The sequence below is a fragment of the Petromyzon marinus genome, chromosome 50 (genome assembly GCF_048934315.1).
Source record: "Petromyzon marinus isolate PM22_M1 ecotype Great Lakes invasive population chromosome 50, UKy_Petmar_22M1.pri1.0, whole genome shotgun sequence".
Classification (NCBI taxonomy): Eukaryota; Metazoa; Chordata; class Hyperoartia; order Petromyzontiformes; family Petromyzontidae; genus Petromyzon; species Petromyzon marinus.
Genome location: NC_133716.1, coordinates 4,755,814 through 4,781,808, shown reverse-complemented (window position 1 = coordinate 4,781,808; position 25,995 = coordinate 4,755,814). Strand labels below are relative to the sequence as shown.

Sequence of the window (25,995 nt, the reverse complement as noted above, 5' to 3'; positions counted from 1 at the left end):
CACACACATTTACAATTATAATATCTTCACGTTTACGGCCAGTAATTACAACAACCAGCATCATCAGGCGGCAGCCAGAGTTGTGGAGAAATTGTTCACGTGTCGAACCTTACTAATCGGCATTGTCGGGTGGATAATATCGGTCGCGAAAGCTTACGTGTTATATTCATACTAGTGAAGTTTATTTTTAGACCGCTCTATACACCAATGAAATTCCATAGACCCCACTGCCCCAGTGGCGGGCCGTGTATTTTATACATTAGGCATTCAGTGCTATTCTCCCGCAATTAAATCGCCTTCAAATATCAACCTCGCCATGACACTAGGGCCAGGGGCGGAGCCACAGGGGGGGTTGGGGGGGGGGGTTGGGGGGGGGGGGTGCTTAGCCCCCCCCCCCCCCAGAAAATTTGGGAAAGCCGGTAATTGGGATAACCGGATATCCGGCTGCTGCAAAATGCTGCAGGCTGCCACCTTGTGCTGCCCTGTAGGCTGCCACCTTGTGCTGCCACCATGTGCTCCCCTGCAGGCTGTCACCTCGTGCTGCCCTGCAGGCTGTCACCTCGTGCTGCCACCTTGTGCTGCCCTGCAGGCTGCCACCTTGTGCTGCCCTGTAGGTTGTCACCTTGTGCTGCCACCTTGTGCTGCCCTGCAGACTGTCACCTCGTGCTGCCCTGCAGGCTGTCACCTCGTGCTGCCACCTTGTGCTGCCCTGCAGGCTGCCACCTTGTGCTGCCACCTTGTGCTGCCCTGTAGGTTGTCACCTTCTGTTGCCACCTTGTGCTGCCCTGCAGACTGTCACCTCGTGCTGCCCTGCAGGCTGTCACCTCGTGCTGCCACCTTGTGCTGCCCTGCAGGCTGCCACCTTGTGCTGCCACCTTGTGCTGCCCTGCAGACTGTCACCTCGTGCTGCCCTGCAGGCTGTCACCTCGTGCTGCCACCTTGTGCTGCCCTGCAGGCTGTCACCTCGTGCTGCCACCTTGTGCTGCCCTGCAGGCTGCCACCTTGTGCTGCCACCTTGTGCTGCCCTGTAGGTTGTCACCTTGTGCTGCCACCTTGTGCTGCCCTGCAGACTGTCACCTCGTGCTGCCCTGCAGGCTGTCACCTCGTGCTGCCACCTTGTGCTGCCCTGCAGGCTGCCACCTTGTGCTGCCACCTTGTGCTGCCCTGCAGACTGACACCTTGTGCTGCCACCTTGTGCTGCCCTGCAGGCTGCCACCTTGTGCTGCCCTGCAGACTGACACCTTGTGCTGCCACCTTGTGCTGCCCTGCAGGCTGCCACCTTGTGCTGCCACCTTGTGCTGCCCTGCAGGCTGCCACCTTGTGCTGCCCTGCAGGCTGCCACCTCGTGCTGCCCTGCAGGCTGCCACCTTGTGTGCTGCCCTGCAGGCTGCTTGAGCGGCAGCCTTTCGAACTTAACGAACTTATTAGCCACATCAGCGGCTCCGACCTATTAATAAACTCCGTGTTCAAATCCAATAAAGTTTGTTTCATACATTTATGGCACCCATTGGAAAACATAAACACTGGATATCTCAGAATATTGAAATTAAAAAATATTGAAGTCAGCCCCCCCAAAGTCAAAAATCCTGGCTCCGCCCCTGACTAGGGCTATAGGCTATTGTCATTCGACGTAACTGCCCCACATTCACAGTAACCTTTATCGAGCGAAATAAAGTAATTTAACACGATGCTCCAACACCTATGAGAGTTACAATACACGAATTGCAGAGACATGAATACATTGGTGACTGAAACCATCAAGGATGTACCACTGTTACGCAGTATGACAAGATCCTGCATCACAAATAGACACCGCGTAGCCCAAATCAATGTCATTACCAAAGAAACAAGAACAAACTCACAACAACCAGTCACATTTACTCATACGACCACCAAGCAAGCAAAAATGCCGTAAAACACAAATAACACAATCAGGATTCAACAGGCTTCCCCGCAGAAAAAATAAAAATCTAAAGCACTACATCTAAAAATCTAAACGTCATGAAAGAAAGAAATCGTAGATCATGCTCCGTTACGTGCTAGCGAGTTTTACTTCAGTTAGCTCACTGGCCCCCCGATCACGCTACACGGAAAATGCTGACGTAGGCGTCTAGGCCAGCTAGAAGGCTCCGGCGTGTCAAAGAATACGCCCACCATGGCAAACTCGACATCTGATTGGTTAAAGAATATGACAACAACAACATCGTCCCCATTTGCTTCAACAGCAGAGGGGATTCACTCGACATTCTGAAGGCCTCAGGGTAGATGTTTCACCTGGTGAGGCGGAGACAGCACAGGTGGAAAATCCGATTGGATAAAAACTCTAATTTATGAGCTGCACTGGAAGCAGCGCAACTGCGGGAGAGAGTAGCAATTGCATGATGTTAATAGACTGATGTGAACGAACTTTGTAAAATACATATAGCATTAATGAAAATGTATTTTAAATAATAAAAAATGAAAAATTTCTGATTCTGACAATCCTTTGGCCAGCAGAGAAGGCCTTGCTGGCCCTGACTGTCCGCCTCTGCACTGCACTGTACATCATTTATGTAGTTTCACACCGAAATATTTTCGGTAAGCTCAGTTATTAATTCCAGAAAAGTTTGTATCCGTTTCCCCTAAATAAATATGTATTCGTAAAAGATACTCAAGGGTGCTGGGGAGAATATGTTAAAGGGACAATGGAAACATACAGTGAAAAAAAAGCTTTATAGCTCATCATATTCCTCCAGTATTACGACTAATAAAAGGGAAATTTGTGAATATGTGTCTGTTCGAAATGTTTAGCATACTTCCCAACATGCAACAAACTTGATATTTGACATGTGGGTAGCTTCCAGACTGTACACAATGCAAAAAGTATAAAAAATAGACTTTGGTATTTGGGAGGGGGTGGGGGGCGCATTAATGGATATTTTGCACGGCAAGTGAGCGGTGACGTCACATCTGTGATGTCACCCGCATGCGGCAGCGTCACGCAGTGTGCCTGCTGACGTCACGCATACCCACCCTCCGCGTAAGCCGTGTATTAATCCAAGACAAGAATCCAAGTCCCGGGCGAAGCCAAGTAGTAAAGCTAGTTACTACGATAATGAGCCAAGAATGTCTGTTTGTGTCCCGCGCGTGACGTCACTCCACATGCCGCACCCCTCCTTAATAACAACGAGGGGTGACGTCACTCCACATGCCGCACCCCTCCCCAATAACCATTAGCAGGTGACGTCACTCCACATGAGGCAACCACCCCCCTAATTAATAATTATGACCGTATGCCGTGAGGCACCCCCCCCCCCACCTCATTAATAATCATTAGCGGGTGACGTCACTCCACATGGATCAACCCCCTCATTAATAATCATGCACAGGTGACGTTCTCCAAATGGACCCTCCCCCTCAATAATCATGAGCGGGTGACGTCACTCCACATAGGAGGGGGCGAGGGGTCTCCTCCCCCCTCCTCGGCGTCAACTGACAATCCTCACTACAAAGGCAGAACCCTCACGTCACGTGATCTCCGTGACGCTGTTGAGACATCGAAGTAAAAAGGACGTCGTGATGAACAAGGGGATTATAACCTTTACATGAAATAGCTCTCTGTCACCGCGCCCTTACAAATTGCACACGAATGGATGCAATGAATATATCACGTCGCGGTCTGCTTTTCGCTTGCAAGTTTCACATTTACTGCAATACACCGGCCTTGGACGGGCTATAGGCTAGTAAAATAAATATTCTCACGCAATGCCAATTATTTATTCAGGACAGGCCTCGCTGAGTCTCAAGACTCGTTTTTCGGGAGGATCTTTGGACCATGGATTTCCATGCGAATCAACTATTATTATTATTATTATTTTTGTTTACCAGGTATGGCCCCACTGAGCTACAGAGCTCTTTTATTCAGAAGCGACCTGGCCACAAATGATAGCTCAACGAAAGTGGCTTATCAGGTGGACATTTATAGCAGCAGCCAAATACTCTAAGCGCGTGACGTCGATTCTGAATGTGGAGGGAAAAACCGGGAGGTCCCCGAGAAAAATCCACGCGACCACGGGGGGAGAGACACCGCAAACTCCAAATATACAGCAGCAGGCGTCAGGGTCGGGGTCAAACCCACGACCTCCTGTATACCAGGCGAGGTAGTTAACATCTCCTAGCCACCGTGATGATGATGAGAGAGAGACACGCAAACTCCAAATATACAGCAGGCGTTAGGGTCGGGGTCAAACCCACGACCTTCTGTATACCAGGCGAGGTAGTTAACATCTAGCCACCGTGATGATGATGAGAGAGAGACACGCAAACTCCAAATATACAGCAGGCGTCAGGGTCGGGGTCAAACCCACGACCTCCTGTATACCAGGCGAGGTAGTTAACATCTGCGAGCCACCGTGGCACCCCAGTAAAAGTCTGGCTTCGCGTGAGAGGAAACGGGGAGTATTGGGATGAAGGCCTCCCTCACTCCCGTGTCGATCTTGTCGACCAAACATACCGGTGGACGAATCGCACCCTGGTTTTGGAACTCATTACTAGACCGACAAACGTGCCTCATTCGCATACATTTCCTTCAATTATTACATACCCTGTCAACCCATACGGTTTACCCCGTATTATTGTACAGGGAAATTGAGTTTTCAGGTCGATACAGCGTACAGACGTTTTAATACGGGCAACATTTTTGTCTATTTCTTTGTGTTTCTCCCTTGTGATGGGACTTTGTAGGATGAAAGTTGAAATTTATAAGGGCACGGGGTGACCAATAAGATCTGAATTGGTCTGTAATACGGCAGGGCACTGATAAGGGGTTGACAGGTATGTAGAAGTGTAGTGTATAGTGTAGTGTATAGCGGAGTGTATAGTGTAGTGTATAGCATAGTGTATAGAATAAACGTTGAGATTTATAAGGGCACGGGGTGACCAATAAGCTCTGAATTTGCACTGATAAGGGGTTGACAGGTATGATATTAAAACATAACCCTACTTTATTTGACAACATCCCATCCGTCACGCGGCTTTTCTTCTGAAAAGTTCATAAGTTCAGCGGCATTGTTCGAAGGCAAGTAAACTCTCATCAGCAGTCAGGCTCTTCTTCAAGTCACGCTGGTGAACTGGCAGATGCTGGCATGCAAGTTCCGATTTTGACATCAAACCTGTCATCCCTCTTATCAGTGCCTACCTCATTACAGACCAATTCAGACCGTATTGGTCACCCCGTGCCCCTTACAAATATCAACGTTCATCCTACAAAGTCCCATCACAATGCAAAAATGTTTACAAAAACATGTATTATTTCCCCGTATTGAAACGGCTGTACGCCGTGTGGATTTGAAAACTCAATTTCTCTGTACAATAATGCGCGGTAAACCGTATGGGTTGACAGCTAGGCGACATGCAGTGTCTCATCAGCAGCAGCAGAGAGAGAGCCAGACTCGTTTGAGCAAATGCCGAACTGCCCAGATGTTCGCAGACTGAATGCTAGACTACACGCTGGAGAACACACACACACACATAAAACAATGATTAGCGTGGTTGTGGAAGAATATAAGTAACCGAAAACATGATCATAAATACACCTGAATACAGGTTATTGGGGTTAGATCGCGAAAATAAATGTGTCGTTAAACCTGCCACCACCCGACACATGGGTGCGTCGGGTGGTGGCGGGTTTAACGACACATGTATATTTCGATTTAAAGCTTTCGTGACTGCAAGGATTCATCTTCTTTGGTTCTTTTGGTAAGGTCACGTAGAATGAGAATAAAATAATAAAATAACACAATAAAATTCTGACGACGTTTCGGCCACAACGCAAGCGGCCGTCTTCAGGTGAAAGGTACGGACCTGTTGGGACGACGATTTGAAGCTCTGTGAAAGGTACAGACCTGTCGGGACGACGATTTGAAGCTCTGTCGTCCCGACAGGTCTGTACCTTTCACCTGAAGACGGCCGCTTGCATTGTGGCCGAAACGTCGTGAGAATTTTATCGTGTTATTTTATTATTTTATTCTCATTCTTCGTGACCTTACCGAAAGAACCAAAGAAGACACATGTATATATTTGGCATTAGTAAGGTTTGGCACTCATTGGCATGAGTAAGGTTTGTCACGTGAACAGAACATGTCAATTGGTTACTAGTACATCACACCGGTTGTGTGTTGGAGAGCAAAGCCACAACATTTACAATACGAATACTTACTAATTGGCTGTGTCGGGTGGTGGCGGGTTTATGTATGAACGCGATCTAACATCCACAAAAAACCCCGGTATTATGGACGATATTGGTCGCGAAAGCCTCCCTACGTCTTAAATAAATACACCAGCTTCACATAAACGACGGAGATTTTTGCTACGCGTGCAATCAACCCTCACGGCACCTTTGTGTCTGTGTGTCTCTGGGTGATGTAGCCCGCATGCCCAGCCACCGCATGCCGAAACAGCTTTTGTTCGGCTGGATCGAGGGGGCTAAACGGGCGCGGCACGGGCTAGAGAAGAGATGGAGTGATGTGGTACAGGAGGACGTGGAGCTGAGTGGACTTGCCGATGACTGGTACCAGCGGTGTCAACATCGGCCTCTGTGGAGGAGGCTCGTGAAGGACGCTACTGGGCAGTTGGAGGCAGTCGCACTCCAATAACAACGGAGGGCGGAGGAGCGACGCTCACAACAACGAGCGGAGCGCCGGGTGGATAAAGCACAACAGGTTGGCACAGTAGGGGGCACAGGTGGTGCATCAGCCACTCATCTCAGTCAGTCGACCCGTGGCACTTGGGTCAGCCCCGTGACCTCCTGCCAGCGGGCGTTCGACACTTCACGTGGTCTCAAGGTGCACATGGCCTGGCACAAGCGCCGTGGTGACGTCACTGCCACTTAGTGGCGAATGGCGGTTGTTGTGTGTGTCTGTGTGTGTGTCTGTGTGTGTCTGTGTGTGTGTCTCTGTGTGTGTCTGTGTGTGTGTGACTGTGTGTGTGCGTGTCTGTGTGTCTGTGTGTGTGTCTCTGTGTGTTTCTGTGTATGTGCGTGTCTGTGTGTGTGTCTGTGTGTGTGTGTCTGTGTGTGTGTCTGTGTGCGTGTGTGTCTGTGGGTGTGTCTGTGTGTCTCTGTGTGTGTGTCTGTGTGTGTCTGTGTGTGTGTGTCTGTGTGCCTGTCTGTGTGTGTCTGTGTGTGTGTTGTGTGTGTGTGTCTGTGTGTGTGATTTACGGCGTGCAGAAAAAGGGATGCCATATTTGTTGTTCGTTTTTCTCTTTTTGATTTGATCGACGTGCCGAACATCCAACGCCGTGATGTGACAGCGCCATCTGGAGGGCGCGTGTGTCTCACGAAAGGGCGAAAGGGAGAGTGGGTGGTGGTGGCGGGGCTCGTGTTGGGAGAGTTCGGGAGAGCTAAGAGAGAGAGATATATGCAGCGTTACGAGCCGTGACGTTCATAATCTCACTTCCGTTCGTTCGCTCTTCTAAGCACGGACGTCCCGATCCACACCCTTCTGCCTCTACACAGCAGGGTATGTATGGCACGGCTGGCTGGATAATTTACATCAGTCTCACCAGCAGCAGCACCAAACATCATCAGCAGCAGCAGCGGCGGCAGCAGCCTCACCATCAGCAGCTAGCAGCAGCAGCAGTAGCTGAACCACTGCCGTCCTATTGTGTCAAACGGGCGTTGGTATATGATTGTTGAATGCATGACCGTTATCTATGTGTGCGCGTGTATATGTGTGTTCATTGGGTCTCTGGCAGTATGTTATAACGTTTCCAAGCAGTAATGCAGTATACATGCAGTACATTACATATTGTCATTGAGACGAGCACCTACCATGTACAGTGTTGGTCACAATTGTGGTCATTATAATCACAACAATGGGAAATGCATTTCATCTTATGCGCGGATAATATCCGGTTGCCATCGTCTATGCTTCATTACTGTAGCGACGAGGACGACGACGAGGAGGATGATGATGTTGTTAGTTGACTGTTGACAGTCTCATTATTGAGTCTCAATACTGTATTTCAGGAGGCTTCCGGCTACATTGGGATGTCTGGCCGTGAATTCACTGAACCAGAGGTTGGATTCGTGTGAGAAAAAACCCCAGAGATAACCGTGGGCGGATGACACTCCATCCAATAGGTCCGCACAGATGGGTAAACGAGCCCACTTGCTGTACTGTGATCTCACAGCCACCTGGGAGAGAGGACAGCATGCAGCCGAGACGGTTTATAAGTAAGACAAAGAAGTATTCCGTGTGATCCACCAACCCTAGGCGGGCATTGCCACCACGCCCAATTATATTGTTGGAACATCGATGAAATTCCGCACAGATGGATTTACCATTGAGCACCTAAGGGCTGTCACACAAAATCCTTGTGACAACAAGTGAAGGGACATTGTATAATAATTATTATAATTGTTGTGCGGTATTAATTCGTTCGGTCTGGCCAAAGACAATTTTTATTATTATTAAACAGCACTTTTAATATTTTTTGTGGGGGGGGGGGGGGGGGGGAGGTTGCCAGGAGGTGGCGATACAGCCATGGATTCTTGTATGAATCTGTGCGGGTGCAGATTATTTTTGTTTAGTTGTTTTAGTGATTTTTTTTATCTTTTATATACTTTGCACCAATATCGTGTCTTCGTGCTGTTTGTTGTTGTGACGTTTTGACCCGCCCCTACTGGACATCAGTGAAAAAGAGCTTTACAGCTCATCGGATTCGTCCAGTATAAATACATATTCTGATACCTATTTTTTTTTTATGTGGGGAGACAGGATATGTGAAGGAGGCGTATTTAGTTCCAAAAACAGCGTGCGCATTTGTCAAATGACCAGCAGTTAGTGGGGAGGGGGGAGTAAAAGGGAGAAGTTATGTGACCAACCAGCATAGTGAAGTATGGTCAAACAACCACTACAGAAGCGACACGGTGTATGAGAGTGAGGGAGACCATCAATTTTAGAATATTTGGCTGCTGCTATAAATTTCCACGTGATAAGCCACTTCGTTGAGCTATCATTTGTAGCCCAGGTCGCTTCTGAATAAGAGCTACGTAGCTCTGTGAGGCCTTACCTGGCGAAATAAAATAAAAAAAAGTTTTGATTAGTTTAGAATATATCTTCTCCCGATTTCTGCCACACCATAGCCAAACTCAAACTCTTAATGGCATTCATGGTAAAACATCCCAGTGTGGCAAAACCCTCCTGAACAAAAAAAAACGGTCTTGAGAGTCAGTAAGGCTTTCCTGGATAAACAAATACCGTAATTATGATTATTTTTGCATTATTAAGCTCATCTTGCCACCGCAGTGTGGTGAGATGTTAACTACCTCACTTGGTATACAGGAGGTTGTGGGTTCAATACCGACCCTGGCGCCTGTATATTTGGAGTTTGCGTGTCTCTTTTTTCTCCCTGTGATTGCGTGGATTCTTCTCCGGGTCCTCCGGTTTTACCCCTCCGCGTTTTAAAAAACATATTTTAGAGTATTTAGCTGCGAAAAAAATCATCTTTTTACAGTATTTAGCTGCGAAACATTTACACGTGATAGGCCACTTTCGTTGAGCTATCATTTATGGCCAGGTCGCTTCTGAAAAAGAGCTAAACATAGCTCAGTGGGGCCTTACCTGGTAAAATAAAAAAATTGTTTAAACAGTAAAAAATAGTTTAAATCATGACCATATTTTAGTCTTCTTACATGTTACAGTGCCCCGGTAAAACCGCGTGTTCATCCTGAGGTCAAATGTGCAGGCCCTGCAATTGCCGGCCGAAGGACTGCTGGTGAGAGAGCGATGTTAGGGGCCTCGCACTAGAGGGAGCTGTCGGGGGTCGTTTGATCTCGACGATTCCACGCTCTCGCCCACCGCCAGCAACCTTTCAAAGAAGCAGACGATATAGAGACATTTGTTTTTAGATTCTGGATTTGACCACACGCGCAGAGGCACTTGTACACAAACACAACAGCGGGTACAGCGGCAGATGACGCACGCATTCCGACTTTTCCAAAACTAATTAGAAGCAATCAACTTCGTGAATTGCATTTATTTACCCCTTTAAACACATTCCTGCGGAGGGAGCTGGTAGTAGGAACGTTGGGTTGCTCGGTCAATGGCCAGGGTCAACGGCGGCACCACGTGGTGTATTCCGCAAATATGCCCGACTGTGAGGGCGGGCAACAAGCCGGCGTGAGTAGGTTAAACGTTGAGTTTTATAAGGGCACCACGGGGTGACAAGCCCCTCCCCACCCAGCCCCACCCCTCCCACTCCCCACTCAGCCCCACCCTCCCCACCCAGCCCCTCCCCACCCTCCCCTCTCCACCCAGCCCCACCCCTCCCATTTTTGGATGCACGACGGACGGACGGACACAATAATCCCCTGTGGGATGGTGTAACAAGGAGGTTCCTACCAGTACAGCACAGTTTGAAAGTGCATTTAGTTGTCGCCGAGACATTTCCATAGACACCCCATTCCCCGCATTATCTAATCAATTCTTATTTTTTTTACCTTAAATTACTTTTAAGATTTCAGTTTTGAAAAAAAAAAATAAACATCTTGCCCGCGACGGTGAAACCAAAGAGCCGCATGCGGTTTCGTTGCCGCAGATTGTGCGACCGCTGCTCTCGCCAGAAGTGTTGAAAGAGATGTGGCAGTATCCCCCCCCCCCCACCCTCGCCACACCATTCACCCCTACCAGATGCGACCTGCCCACCGGATCGAATTACCTACGGTTGTACCCGCTTGTCCTGCTGGGTGGAGACAGAGGTGCGAGGTGGGAGGGAGTTTGACAAACAAAGAAAACAAAAGCCCACAAAGACACTTACGTCGTTCTTTCAACTGCCGTGTCGCACGGGCGATTTAATCATTCAGGCAGCCTCTGGGTTCTACTGCCGGAGGTTGCGATGGAAGGAGAAATGAGTTTTTTTAAAATTTAGATATAAGTGCGTAGCTCCCAGTGGCTTCCTCGTATCGGAAGGAAGAGCGTTCCAGACGGCCGCAGAAAGCGCATCTGAAAGCGCGCGATGCAGCATTTGCCGTCTTTGTTTGAAAAGTACAGCTCGCACTTTAAACAGAGACTATGGATATACTCTTTGTCCATGGCTGTACAGGAAGGAATATTGTTCGGATAGAATCTTGATTTGTAGCTTTTCGTGACTGCAGGAATCCATACTCTTTGGTTCTTTCGGTAAAGTCACGTAAGGTATAAAATAAAATAAATCACGACGTTTCGGGCGGAACACAAACGTCCATCATCAGGTGGGAAAGCGTGGCCCTGCTGCGTTAGCGACTCGATCAGGTTAGCTTTCTTGTCTCGCAGTCTGTTAAACGTTCTAACAGAAGTATGAAATCCCTCCCCGTTAGAGGTGGTTCAATCAAATCGCCATCACATCCTAACCTGATCGAGTCGCTAACGCAGCAGGGCCACGCTTTCCCACCTGATGACGGACGCTTGTGTTGCGCCCGAAACGTCGTGATTTATTTTATTTTATACCTACGTGACTTTACCGAAAGAACCAAAGAGTATTGTACAGGTAGGTAAACATATATCTTTTTTATCACGACACACCACATCCCCAAGTAACACTGCGCGTGCATTGAATGGTAAACTGATACGCGCCCTCTACTTCAGAGTGTCAAGTCATATTCTTTGTTCTTTCGGTAAAGTCACCACGTAGAAGGGAAACAATAAAATAATAAAAATATAAAACAATAAGATTATCACGACGTTTCGACTGCAACACAAGCAATCATCATCAGGTGTGAAAACCACAGCGATGTTTTTTTATTATTATTATCTTATTGTTTCCCTTCTACGTGACTTTACCGAAAGAACCAAGAATATGAATTCCTGCAGTCACGAAAGCTTTAAATCAGTGTCAAGTCAGTTTACTTTTGGGTTAACGTGTGGCGTCTTTCTGGCACAAATCTCAGAATCAGAATGTTTACTTGTACTGGAGGAGGGATCCGATGAACTACGAAGCTCCTTTTGCACAGATTCCCAGTCGGGGCGAGTCAGAAAGTTACAATAACAAACAATACAAAGAGACGATGGGAGTGCTAAGCACAGCAATGGTAAGCGCTTCACTAATATATGTTTATTTTACCAGCTAAAGCCCACTGAGCCTTTAGCTTCTTTTTCAGAAGCGACCTGGCCACAAATGATAGCTCGCCGACATCGCGTGGACACTTACAGCAGCCAAATATTAATCTGCGAGGCAAATCGCCGTCACATCCTTCAACATTAAAAAAAGTTAACAATTCTATACAGTAAAAAAAAAGTTGAACGCATAGGCTTTCGCGACCAATATCATCCACAATAGAGGTTTGTGGGTTAGATCGGTGAGATACGCGATCTAACCCAAAAACTTCTATTATGGAGTAAAAAATAAAACACTGATTAAAAGCAAGTTGTGGCTGTGGGTTAGTTTGTATGTATGTTGTGGATTTACTCTCAAACTCACCGGTCGACCGAAGTAGTAACCAATTGGCACGTTTTGTCGACGTGAACAACCTGCCTGGCTGTGTCGGGTGGTGGAGAGTTACGACACATGGATACTTAGGTTATCTAACCAAAAAACCTTTATTATGAATAATATTGGTCGCGAAAGCCTACCTGTTAAAATGCAGTGGCTGTTTAAAGATCCCGGGATGTTATTTTGCAAAGAGTGTGACGTTGCGTCGCGGTGCAGATTTGAAAAAAAAAATAACACTGCAAATCACACTACTTGGATTTGCACACGCAGCCCTGGACCATTGACGGACAATTCCACGTTCCTATGACGGGGACGAATACACGATTGCAGCCCTGAACCAGTGACTGGCATTCCACAATTCCGCCGAGTCTGGAGAGACGTGTACCCCGCAGCACACAGTGCTCGAAGCGAATGTCAAAATCTCACAGGTATGTGTGTGTGTGAGAGAGATATATTTTTTTCACATAGAAAACAGGGGGAACATATTCTTAGCTCTTTCGGTAAAGTCACGTTGAAGGGAAACAATAAAATAACAAAATATATATAAAACAATAAAAATTCTCACGACGTTTCGACCATAACGCAAACGGTCATCATCAGGGAACATAGTAGGGAGAGAGGGGGGGGAGTAGAGAGAGGGGGTAGAGAGAGGGAAGGGGTAAGAAGGAGGAGAGCAGAGCGTGAAATCTTTTGTGAAATCTTTCATTGAACAAAAATTAAAACGGGGGGGGGGAGGGGGCATAAAGCAAAGCATTGAAAAAAAACCCCGAAATGATGAACGAAGCAAAGTGCCGACTACACCGAGCATCTTCTTGTTTCTTCTGATCGTGAAAAAATAAGAAAGTTGAGCAAGGTGTTTGCGGCAATTCTACTGCCCACGTGGTCAGGACTGGGTGTGTGGATTGTGACGTCGGCGTGTAAACAGCGCCGCTGGGCGGGAGCTCAGCGTCCCAGGGCGCGGTAGCAGCCGAAGAAACGAAGCGGAGAAGAGGCGGGGGCACGCGTGTAGTGTGTGTGTCGGCTGTCGAGGCGACAGCAAGACATCGCCACGATCACCGTCACCCGAGATTGTAAGTCTTAATGACGAGACTGTGTTGTAGGTGAACCGGCCAGCAACATCATCATCATCACCATCATAGTCTTCTGTTATAATTGTTAATGATGCAGGGTTAGGATTCAGCAGCAGCAGCAGCACCAGCAGCAGCACCAGCATCACCTGTTTTAAGTCTTAAGGATGCACCTTTAGCCAACAACATCATTATCGTCCTTTGTCATCGAGTGGATTGTGCAACTTTAGGCATCAACAATGCCATCATCATTTTGGGGGTATGTAAAGCGACTGGCCATGTAACAGGAAGACTGCATGTGTGTAAGGTAAGGCGCATTGTGCCGTACTGTATTTCCTTATACACGCACACACGGAACTCCTAGACACGTACGCAGTATGATTGGTGTTTACACGCTCTTCTGAATAATTATAATGCGGTTTAAACCACCTTGGGTGGGGACAATCCCGGTGGACTCATCACGGCAATGTCCGAGAGTCGCCTCCAGAGGTACCTGAACAGTGGGCGGGGCTACCTTTTTAGTGGGTGGAGCTATACTAAATCATAAACACATTTTTTATTTGACCAGGCGCAAGGCCCACTGAGCGACACAACGACTCCTCTACTTACGAACGAGTTAGGTTCCAGAGATCTGTTCGTAAGTCGATTCCAAACATATACGGCGTGTACGCTAAACACGGGGAATGGCTTTAAAAATTGTATAATCTCCTGTAGCCGTAGATGCAACTGGTTATTCACGTTCTGCAGATGTAGATGCCACTGGTTCTTCACGTTCTGCAGATGTAGATGCCACTGGTTCTTCATGTTCTACAGATGTAGATGTCACTGGTTCTTCACGTTTTGCAGATGTAGATGCCACTGGTTCTTCATGTTCTACAGATGTAGATGCCACTGATTCTTCACGTTCTACAGATGTAGATGCCACTGGTTCTTCACGTTTTGCAAATGTAGATGCCACTGGTTCTTCACGTTTTGCAAATGTCGATGCTAATTATCTTTGATGCTCGTGTTTCCTCGCTGCTCTCTTGAAAACCTTACCGAGAGATGTCTTCACAGTTGCTCCCTTCTTATCTTCATAAATCAACTTGTAACAGGCAGTAGCATCATGTTCGCGAAAAGCAGGGAGAGGGTCAATGTGAACCGCACAGCGACAACGCAGCAACAGACACTTGGCGGTGGCCCAGGCAGCAATGCAGGGAATGCTGGGTAATGCCATCGAACAACCACCGCGGTCTATTGCACTTACGACTCTCGGTCCGAACAGGCAGCTCGACATACGGACAAATTTGCTCGTATCTCTGAAAGTTCGTAAGTCGAATGTTCGTAAGTAGAGGAGTCACTGTATAGCTCTTGTTCAGAAGCAACCTGGCCACAAATAATAGATCAGCGAAGTGGAGTATCACGTGGAAATGGACAGCGAACGATACTCTAAACGCGCGTTGATTCTATATGTGGAGGGTAAAACCCGGAGAGAAATCCACGCGACCACAAAGAGAACACGAAAACTCCAAATATACAGCAACAGGCGTTGTCAGGGTCGGGATCGAACCCACGACCTCCTGCAAACCAGGCGAGGTAGTTAACATCTCCTAGCCACCGTGATGATGATGAGAGAGAGACACGCAAACTCCAAATATACAGCAGGCGTCAGGGTCGAGATCGAACCCACGACCTCCTGTATACCAGGCGAGGTAGTTAACATCTCCTAGCCACCGTGATGATGATGAGAGAGACACGCAAACTCCAAATATACAGCAGGCGTCAGGGTCGAGATCGAACCCACGACCTCCTGTATACCAGGCGAGGTAGTTAACATCTCCTAGCCACCGTGATGATGATGATGAGAGAGACACACAAACTCCAAATATACAGCAGGCGTCAGGGTCGAGATCGAACCCACGACCTCCTGATCGCCGCGTTCCCTCTCCTCAATGGGCATCGTTTCACAACGCGTCCCATACCCTGGGTGCAACTCTGTCATCAGTCTCGACCATCGGCCGCCATCCCTTCTAGGCGTGACGCGTCCTGCCCAAGCCCAATTATATTTGTGTTGTAATTAACAGCTTAGATGATATCATTAACCTGCGCGCGTTCTCGAAAGCCACGTGTTCTCGAAAGCCACGTGTTCCTCTCTCTCTCTCTGGCTCTCGATGTAATGCCGGGCATGCATCTCGCCGAGCTTCTTCGCGGACTTTACAGCGAGCGTTCTACATTTCTCGCGAATGGCTCCGTGTTTCTGAACCGCGTGGTATCACGGCAGATGTAGACATTGCTCCCTTAGGTTGATCACCTGTAGGTTTTCCACAGGCAACATTTACGATCCTTCATTGAACTCTAAATGAGTCGGGCCACGCGGTAATCTGGTGAAGTTTGTGTCGTGAGACCCTCCCACCGACCACCACCAGACGAGAATTTTAATTTAAAGCTTTCGTGACTGCAGGGATTCATATTGGTTATTTCGGTAAAGTCACGTATAAGGGAAACAATAAAAACATATAAAACAATAAAATTCTCACGACGTTTCGACTGCAACACAAGCAATCATCATCAGGTGTGAAAACCACAGCAAGAAAATTTGAAAATGTTTTATTGCAGTGGGTTTCACACCTGATGATGATTGCTTGTGTTGCAGTCGAAACGTCGTGAGAATTTTATTGGTTTTATATTTTTTTAATATTTTATTGCTTCCCTTATACGTGACTTTACCGAAAGAACCAAGAATATGACAATTTTAATATTTAGTTTTTGGTCTACGTCGGATGGCGGAGGGTCTTCACCACGCACAAATCTGGCCCCATCATTCGTTGTCACGTGGCCTAACCCAACGGCAACAAGCGATTTCCGAATCCTGTTGTTCAGTCCGCTTTGGGGCTTCTTGTCTTTCCCCCACGTGATTGGCCTGCCCTGCAGCTCCCCAGTGGCGATGTCACTCGTCGCACCAGATACCCATTTGAGACCGAGTTGACCTAGGGGAGTCCCGGGAGACTGGTTCGGATAATCGCCACTCATGTTGGCCGTGAGCGTGAATCGAACTCGGGGTGTTTTTTTGTTGGCTGATTGCCGGAGGGAATTAACAACCGAAAAAAACCGCGAGTTACATTTTTGTGCGTGTGTTTTGCTGAGCAATGGTCAGGAGGGAAGTGTTTGGGTAATGCCGGATCTGCGTGTTATCTCGCCTTTAGCAAGAACAAAAAAAACAAAGGCATAATAGCAACTTCTCTGCAGCTGTATTTGTGGTTCGGAACGTCTGTTTAACGTTTCACCGTGCAAATAACGTGCTGCTGCTGCTGCTGCATAGTGTGTGAATGATGGGCGGGGGTAGAGGCGCAGCCCCGCAATTGCTTGCCCATGCCACTGCTCCCCTAGAAGGAGCTATAGAGAGGCCCTCTGTAGGCAGTATTTGAGTTGTGGCACGTGTGTCGTCGGTGGTAGGGCTGAATGATTTGGGGAAAATATCTAATTGCGATTTTTCTGACAGATATTGCGATTTGATTTGAGATTGAAAATTTTAAAGTCAAGCTTCAGTTCAATATAGATTTTAAAACATGTGATAGAGCAATACCGCATGATACCATCAAAATATGAACTAATCTATATTTTCTAATGCAAGGATGAGAACTTAAAAGATATGAATTGCTTCCAACATGTATTAAAATGTTTTCATTGAAATAGAACTATCAAACATAGAACAATTGTTAAGTTAAATAAACAAGGTTATAATAAAAATAATAAAAATTCCAATAAGTAATAGGACTTTTCAAATCGCAAAAAATCGCAGCCTTTGTGATTTGTTAATCGCATTATTTCAAATTGCGATTTAAATTTTAAATCGATTAACCGTTCAGCTCTAGTTGGTGGCACGTGTGGCGTTGGTGACACGTGTGGAGTTGGTGGCACATGTGGCGTTGGTGGCACGTGTGGCGTTGATGGCACGTGTGGAGTTGGTGGCACGTGTGTCCTTGTGGCACGTGTGGAGTTGGTGGCACGTGTGGCGTTGGTGGCACGTGTGTCATTGTGCCACGTGTGGCATTGGTGGCACGTGTGGCGTTGGTAGCACGTGTGGAGTTGGTGGCACGTGTGGAGTTGGTGGCACGTGTGTCATTGTGGCTCGAAGTGGCGTTAGTGGCACGTGTGGTGTTGGTGGCACGTGTGTTGTCGTGACGCGTGTGGCATTGGTGGCACGTGTGGAGTTGGTGGCACTTGTAGGGTTGTGGCTATCACGGGCACGCACGCGCTTGTGGCAGCAGGATGAGGGTTGGCACATCTCATCTCGCACATGCGCTGCCACGGGGCGCGCATCTGTTTCTCCATATCCTGCGTGTCCCTCTGTCCCTCCTCGCTCTCTCACTCCCTTTCTGTGTCTCCTGCCAGAGGGACGTCTTCATTGACTTTCTTATTCTGCTTTGCTCGCTCGCTCGCCCTACTGTCTTTTTAATCGACGTTGTTGTTTGTTTGTTTGATGTGTTCACGCTTTCTGCCACGGACGCGGGTTCGTCGTTTGTGGTGGCGGGTGGCGGCAAATAAAGGCAGTCGAAAAAATTTTACTTTTTCAAACTCGCGATGAGCAAGTTAAGGGTCGACGGCGCGATTTTTTCCCCCACCCCTCCCTTCCCTCCTTCCACGGGGCGTTGTCGTTGAGTTGCTGTCAATTATTAAAGAGTCTTTGGCTGCGATGAACTTCCACGTGATAAGCCACTTCGTTGAGCTGTCATTTGTGGCCAGGTCGCTGATGGAAAGAGAAGAAGCTCATAGCTCGGTCGACCCTACCTGGTAAGTAAGTAAACAAAGGAATGGTTTCATTTGTAAAGAAACTAAAGGGGCGCCTGTGTTGGCATTGGGCCGCACGAGGACAAATAAAGTATAGAGAGAGAGGAAGCCCCGGGGTGGTTCAGAGGCCAGGGACGCTGAGAAAGAACGGGTTCGGTTTTAGCTCTGGCCGTGATAAATTTGCTTAAAGTGTACAGGTAGGGAAGCCGCTGTTGCTCTGCCAAGGAAAATAAGGGACAGCTGTCAGCGTGTCCGTACCCTTCTCACGATCCACCCACACCTCCTATTAGCAGAGTTTCGGCTACGTACGGTGCGAAAGACGTTTAACTATGCGCATGTACGCACCCGGAGCACTAAGAGTACTACTCTTTGGTTCTTTCGGTAAAGTCACGTAGATGAAAAATAATAATGAAAATAACAAAAATTTGGTTATTTTCATTTTATTATTTTATTTTCATTTTATTATTTTAAAATGAAAATGACAAAAAATTTGTTTTTTTCATTTTTATTCTTTTTATTATTCATCTACGTGACTTTACCGAAGGAAACAAAGGGAATGGATCCTTGAAGTCACGAAAACTTCAAATCTAAAATGAGTACATCTGCTGTTTTATGCAATAATAAAATGCCTAGATTATATATATTTAAACCTATAATCTATGGGATTTAAAGAATATTCTGGCGAAAGAATTACGTTAATAAATTGAGTACAAATTGAAAAATCAAAGCGATTTTAAACGGATTGTGTCAGTCTTCTGTATTCGTTCATCCCACCTTTTCCGTGTCGCTCTCTACCATTTATAAAACATTGTATCCTTGTTGTTGTCTTCCGAGCATCTTCTTCCGCCGTTTCAATTCAACCTCACCTTTATTTGTTTCACGCAAAAAAAATCCCGTGCAGCCAGTTACCCAGCTAGCTTCCGTGGCACCGGCCTGCAGCAACCGCCAAAAGCAAGAGGTATCGTTGGGTGTGGTGAAGAGCAGCCAGCCAGGAAACTCGAGGCACAGATACGTTTCATTAGTACAGCAGTATTTTATCTCCATATATATAAAAGGCAAAGTTGTGAATACGCGTGACTGTTCAAAATGTTTTGCGTACTTCCCGACATGCAACAAACTTAAAATTTGCCATGTGGGTACTTTCCAGACTGTACACCATGGGGGGGGGGGAGCTCAATAATGTATATATTTTTTGCATGGCAAGTGAGCTGTGACGTCAAATCTGTCACGTGACCCTTGCATGTGGAAGCGTAACGCATTGTAGCGTAGTGGTTAGCGCTACGAACCCGGCGACCCGAGTTCGATTCCCGCTCACGGCCACCACCGGTGACGATTATTTTAACTGGTCCTGGGCCTCCCCTAGGTCGACTCAGCCTCAAACGAGTAACTGCTGTGGTGTCAACATCGTCACTGGCGAGACAAAGGCGGCCGGGCGTGCTGCTGGTCACCCACCCCCTCGTATCTGTATATATAAAAGGGAAATTTGTGAATATGTGTGTCTGTTCAAAATGTTTAGCATACTTCCCGACATGCAACAAACTTCAAATTTGCCATGTGGGTACTTTCCAGACTGTACACCATGCAAAAATAATAAAAATAGACTTTTGAATATTTTTTTTTGGGGGGGGGGGCGCAATAATGTATATATTTTGCACGGCAAGTGAGCTGTGACGTCACATCAAAAGTGGACGACAGAGCTCCAACATTGGAGCTCTGTCGTCCCGACAGTTTTTTGTTCCTTCACCTGAAGAAGGCCGCTTGCGTTGTGGCCGAAACGTCGTGAGAATTTTATTGTTTTATTTTATTATTTTATTCTCATTCTACGTGACTTTACCGAAAGAACCAAAGAAGATGAATCCTTGCAGTGACGAAAGCTTTAAATCGAAATAAAAAGCTCGTACTGTATACATATATAATGTTACTGCGTACGCGTTTGTCCAGGTCAGCACGAGATTTAAAATTGTACACGATGGGTGCTCGGGTGGTTTATAGAAAGGCACACAATGACCGTGACGAAGGCGCTGGTTTGTGAATGTCAGCTGCCCTGTGTTGAGGGCTGAACCGGAGTCTCGAGTCCGGCGAGTTGATGGCCTCGGCACCAGGCCACCAATGACTGCACAAGAACAACAATCGCCGTGGGAGGCATGTCGCGTTCGCGCTGGCAATTTTGACCAAGCTGCGGCTTGTTGCCCGCCCTCACAGTCGGGCATATTGTGCGGAATACACCACGTGGTGCCGCCGTTGACCCTGGCCATTGAGAATTAAAATATACCGCTCTGAGTTGCCGTGCTCCCAGCGTTAATCACTCCAGCAGCGGCTGAGCAGGTACTGCTCGCCGCTATTGCATGGACCGGAGGTCAATTATGGAAGGTGTCTCGGATGTAGCTCTGTGATATCCGCTTCCGCGCGGGTCGTTCTCCGACATGACGGGGACTCGCACTGCTCTTGTGCGAGATTTCCAACTGGATTCCCAAGTCACACGATGCGTAACTTTTGGATGCATGCCCACGTGGTGGTTGGGTTCCAGCAGTAGCCATCGCCGTACGGTACTCCTGCCTCTATGCCCCCACGTCTGTGTGCCCCGCCTTCGCCAATTGGTGAAGTATGGTCAAACAGCCCCCACCACGACCCACATGGCGTGGGGAGCCCCCCCCCCCGCCCCAGCAGTGGAGTGACACACGTATTGATATCTAAGCCTGGCCTCAACTCGAAATGGCATTGTGCAAATGGTGCGTTGGAGCAGGGTCCTCCTGTCAAAGAGTCTTGAGACTCAGTGAGGCTTTCGTGGGCAAATAAATGTTGTCATTGTAATTTTCATCATTATTCCGAGTGACTTCCTGCTGCTTAAACGAGCATTGAGCCATCGCTGCTCATAGCCTGTTTACAGCCCTGCAGAGCCAGTGGCGGAAATTCCACATTCCTACGGCGGGAGCTGAGTCTATCCATAGGTAAAACCGCTGTTGACTTCCTCGCTAAGTGGTACTGATTTTATCGACCCTGGAGGGAGCGATGATGGACTGAGTCAACCCCCCCCCCCCTCCAAAAAAAAATCAGGATATGTAACGTGCAGATTGCGAGCCACTCGCTTGCTCTACCCGTGAACCACGTGGCCGGATATCGTGGCCATTTCTGTTCAGGGTAGCAATGCAAGTGTGGTCGGCATCTCATGAAAGTGTAACCTGACCGTTGCCTTGTCTTGTTTGTGTCCACAGCACTGGCGGGGCATCAGGCAGGGGGTGAGCGAGTGGATGAGCGGGCGAGTTGGCGAGGGGCCAGGCGTGTAGATGAGTGGGTGAGCGATTGCGTGAACGAGCGGGCGGGTGAGCGGGTGGGCGAGTGAGTGGTTGAGCGAGTCGATGAGTGAGCGGGACGGGTAGGTGGGCGAGCGAGCGAGCGAGGGGGCAGCTGGGCGGGTGAGCGGATGCGTTAGCCCTCGAGCGGGCGGGCGGGCGGGCGAGCGAGCGAGCGAGCGAGCGTGCAAGCGTGGGTGAGCTGGCGGACGAGCGACCGAAGTGGGTGGTCGAGCGGGCGAGCAAGCGAGCTGGTGGGTGAACGAGTTGGCGAACGGTCTGGCGAGCGAGCGAGCGAGCGTGCGGTTTGGTGAGTGAGCGGGCGAGGGAGCCGGTGGGTGAGCAAGTTGGCGTGCGGCTTGGTGGGCGAGCGTGGTGGACGATGGCAGAGGTGGCCGGGGCGAGGAAGGTGAGCTGCTCGTCGGACTCGGTGTCCACCCCCAACTCGGAGGACTTCGTCCTCGTGCCGGGCAGCCCCGCCGCACCACCCTCCGGCAGCGACGGCACGGGCCTCAAGGTGACCTCATGATGGCATCGTCGTTATCGTCATCGTCATCTTCATCGTCATCATCGTCATCACACGAACTCCGGTCATCCTCGCAGCAGCGGCTTTTGGCTGCTGCCATCGTACAAAGACGGCGGTCACCGCATCATCGCGCGGCACTTTCAGACGCGCTTCTGCGGCCGTCTGGAACGCTCTTCAGACATTAGGAAACCCACTGAAGCCCCGCGTTAAGTTTACCGTCCTTCCCCCCGCACCTCCAATTAGCGCGGCTGGCTACCGGGCCTCACACGCGTTCAACATCGCCGTCACCGGCGGCAGCGTTGGAACCTCTGCCGTCCGATCCGCTCGTTTTGCCGCTGACCCGCTGACCCGGAGGGGAGGGGAGGGGTCGCGGATGGCGTGCGAACGCCGTCGGTGGCTCACAAAGGGAGACACTGTACGAGGCGGGGGTTGGTGGCAAACAGAGGCGGGACAAAGCGTGCGTGCTCTCCCGTCGCCATCACGGTGGGCAAACACGGGGCACGGCAGGGGGGGAACGGCAGGGGGGGGCATGGCAGGGGGCACGGCAGTGGGCATAGCAGGCAGCATAGCAGGGGGCACGGCACAGTGAATAACTGAACCGGTCCTGGGCCTCCCCTAGGTCGACTCAGCCTTAAAAATGAGTACTTGGTGCGGCGCGTATAAAGCATCGCCACTGGGGAGACAAAGGCGGCCGGGCGTGGTTCTGTGGCCACCCACCCCCTCGTGTGCCGTGCCGGCCTTCACAGGTGCTGCTCGCTAACAGCACTTGCCCCTACAGTCTGTTAAAGGCTACACGCGGTCGATGGAGTGGGGAGCTTTATCTTTGCTTAGTCCTCGAAATGGGCCCGTGAAGCTTTTGCGAATAGACTTTGATAATCATTATCAGTGTAATCATTAATGAGTAGCAACACCGCCATTTCAGAATTTTTAATTGCACCACCGCCGTATGATGATGATGATGATAGTCGGCCAGATGATTACGGGAAGGTGCGGCAATCCTGCGGCCACGCATTGAGTCACCGATGGCTCGCTCGCCGGTTTTGCAAAAACGAGAGGGGGGGCGGGGGTGGGGTCAAGGGGTGTTCTGGTGGGGGGGGGGGGGTGCGTTACCCCCCGTCGAGGAGTCGGAACAAAGAGTCCGCGCCGTGCCGATCTCACGGTGAGATTTTGTTGCAATCCCGAGCGGGTGGTTTGGGGGGGGTGGTGGGTCGGGCCGGCTTTGCGTTGGCGCTGCGTGAGGCTGCGGGGCACGGTGCTTGGTGCTTGGCTAAGAGTGGTGGGATGAGAAGTGGGAGGGGGGGCAAGGTGGGGGCGGTGGTGGTCGCAGGGGGTGGCAAGACTCGACGGCGTGTTTCAACTCCGGGCTTGCCTCGTGTTGAGGACCGGACCGGACCATTTATTCTCAATCGGCACCGCGTTCAACCACCACCGCCATCGCCACCGCTACCGCCACCGCCACCGTCACCGCCACCACCACCACCACCGCCACCACCACCGCCACCACCGCCACCACCACCGCCACCACCACCACCACCGCCACCACCACCACCACCGCCACCACCACCGCCACCACCGCCACCACCGCCACCACCACCACTGCCACCACCGTCACCACCACCGCCACCACCGTCGCCACCACCACCACCGCCACCACCGCCGCCGCTACGCTGCAGGTCACAACAGAGTGGTAAAGAATAAGATGATGTCTTCTTTGTTCTTTCGGTAAAGTCACGTGGAAGGGAAATAATAAAATAATAAAAATAAAACATAATAAAATAAAATTCTCACGACGTTTCGGCCACAACACAAGTAGCCTTCCTCAGGTGAAGGAACAGAACTGTTGGGAAGACAGCGCTCCAATGAACACTGCTAAGCTTGGCAGCGTATTTTAAGCTGGGTGGGAGGAGCAGAGTGCCTTGACAAAGGAGTTTACATATCAATAGAAGAATTTAGCACTGAAGTAGCTGTTTTAATGTGAGAGATTAGCAGGATGTTAAAGTCAGAAATTAGTATGTAACTGGGAGATTAGCATAATGTTAGTGTGACGGATTAGAATGTAACTGGTCACGGAAGTAGCTATGTTAAAGTCAGAGTTTACATATCATTTAGTATATTGACGCTAAAGAACTGCAACTACCCAACTATCATACAATGAACCGATGTGAAAGAACTAAATTTAAACTACATCAATATTATCAATGTACTCAATATATTCTCCAATAAGCTGAGCTATTAACATAAAGTAACTGGGTATACACTACACTATATAATGAATACCATATAGTAAACTGATAAAAAACTAAAATATAAACTACATAAATATTATCAATAAACTCAATATACTCTCCAATCAGCTGAGCTACTAACAATAAGTCGTTATACATTACAATTCTATGTCGAAAAAAGTGTCGGTTTCTTTTTTCCTCAACGTTAGCACCACGGAAAGCGACGAGCTTTGTTCAGACGGACGAGTCCATCTATGCTCGGAACGGAGGATGGGGGAGAGAGAAACAGCCACGATGTGCTGCTCTGTCCTGTGCTGCGTTACAACTATGCTATAAACTAGACTACTATACAATATTATACCTTCCAATCTAAACTACATTGAATAATGTCGTATACACAGCCCAGGTTGCATCGCGTCAACAGAACGTGGCCAATTCGTTGCTGGCACAGCACTACCGGTGTCTTGGACAGCAAATCCACAACATTTACAATCCATAACAATTACAATCCGCAATAATTACAATCCACAACATTTACAATCCACAACATCTACAATCCACAACATCTACAATCCACAACAGTTACAATCCACAACATTTACAATCCATAACATTTACAATCCGCAACAATTACAATCCACAACATTTACAATCCACAACATCTACAATCCACAACATTTACAATCCACAACATTTACAATCCACAATATTTAGAATCCACGACATTTACAATCCGAGTACACAAACTGTGGATTTGCTCTCCAACACACGCGGGAGGGGGTGGGGGGAATTTAATAAATAAATGTGACGGGAGTAAATAAATAAACACGGATATAAATAAACGGATAAGTAGACAGATATCTAATATAATGTTACGTAATACAAAACCGTGAGAACGAGAGGGACATTGCCATCCGCCACAGATCCCGGGCGCCGGCAATGAGAGCGCCCTGGAGGAGCAGCTGGCGGCCATGCTGAGCGATTGCGCCCAGGACGAGGAGGACGAGGAGGAGGCTGACGATGATGAGGAGGAGGAGGCGGCGACGAGGGGAGATCCCGGCTCAGCGGGGGGTGCTGGCGCCGGGGGCCCAGCGACGGCCGAAGGAGCGTCGGTGATGGTGGAGCGGACGGACGGCGAGATGCGTGACTCTCAGACGGTGGCCAACAACCCTCGCTGCTCCAAGGAGGGTGGGTGCACGTGACGACTGCGGCGGCGGCGGCGGCGGTGATGGCGGCGACGATGACAATGACGACGATGATGACGACGACGATGACAACAATGACGACGATGATGGCGACGATGACAATGACGACGATGATGGCGATGACGATGACAACAATGATGACAACAATGACGACGATGATGGCGACGATGACAACAATGACGACGATGATGGCGGCGACGATGACAACAATGACGACGATGATGGCGACAATGATGACGACAATGACGACGATGATGGCGGCGACGATGACAACAATGACGACGATGATGGCGACGATGACAACAATGACGATGATGATGGCGACAATGATGACAACAATGACGACGATGATGGTGACAATGATGACAACAATGACGACGATGATGGCGGCGACGATGACAACAATGACGACGACGGCGGTGGCGGCGGCGATGACGACGATGACAACAACGATGATGACAGCGGCGA

General features: G+C 48.8%; 1 protein-coding gene across 4 annotated transcripts in view; it reads left to right on the top strand.

Moving 5' to 3' along the window:
* Positions 1–7,295: 7,295 nt before the first annotated feature.
* Positions 7,296–25,995, top strand: part of LOC116953190 (rab GTPase-activating protein 1-like) — a 182,053-nt gene continuing 163,353 nt past the window's right edge. The window contains exons 1-3 of one of the 4 annotated variants that reach the window (XM_076074800.1): positions 7,296–7,496; positions 21,494–22,088; positions 25,246–25,510. In XM_076074800.1, the coding sequence (XP_075930915.1) occupies positions 21,954–22,088; positions 25,246–25,510 (400 nt within the window). In that variant the 5' untranslated portion in view covers positions 7,296–7,496; positions 21,494–21,953. The other 3 variants (XM_076074802.1, XM_076074801.1, XM_076074803.1) reach the window with 3 other exon arrangements.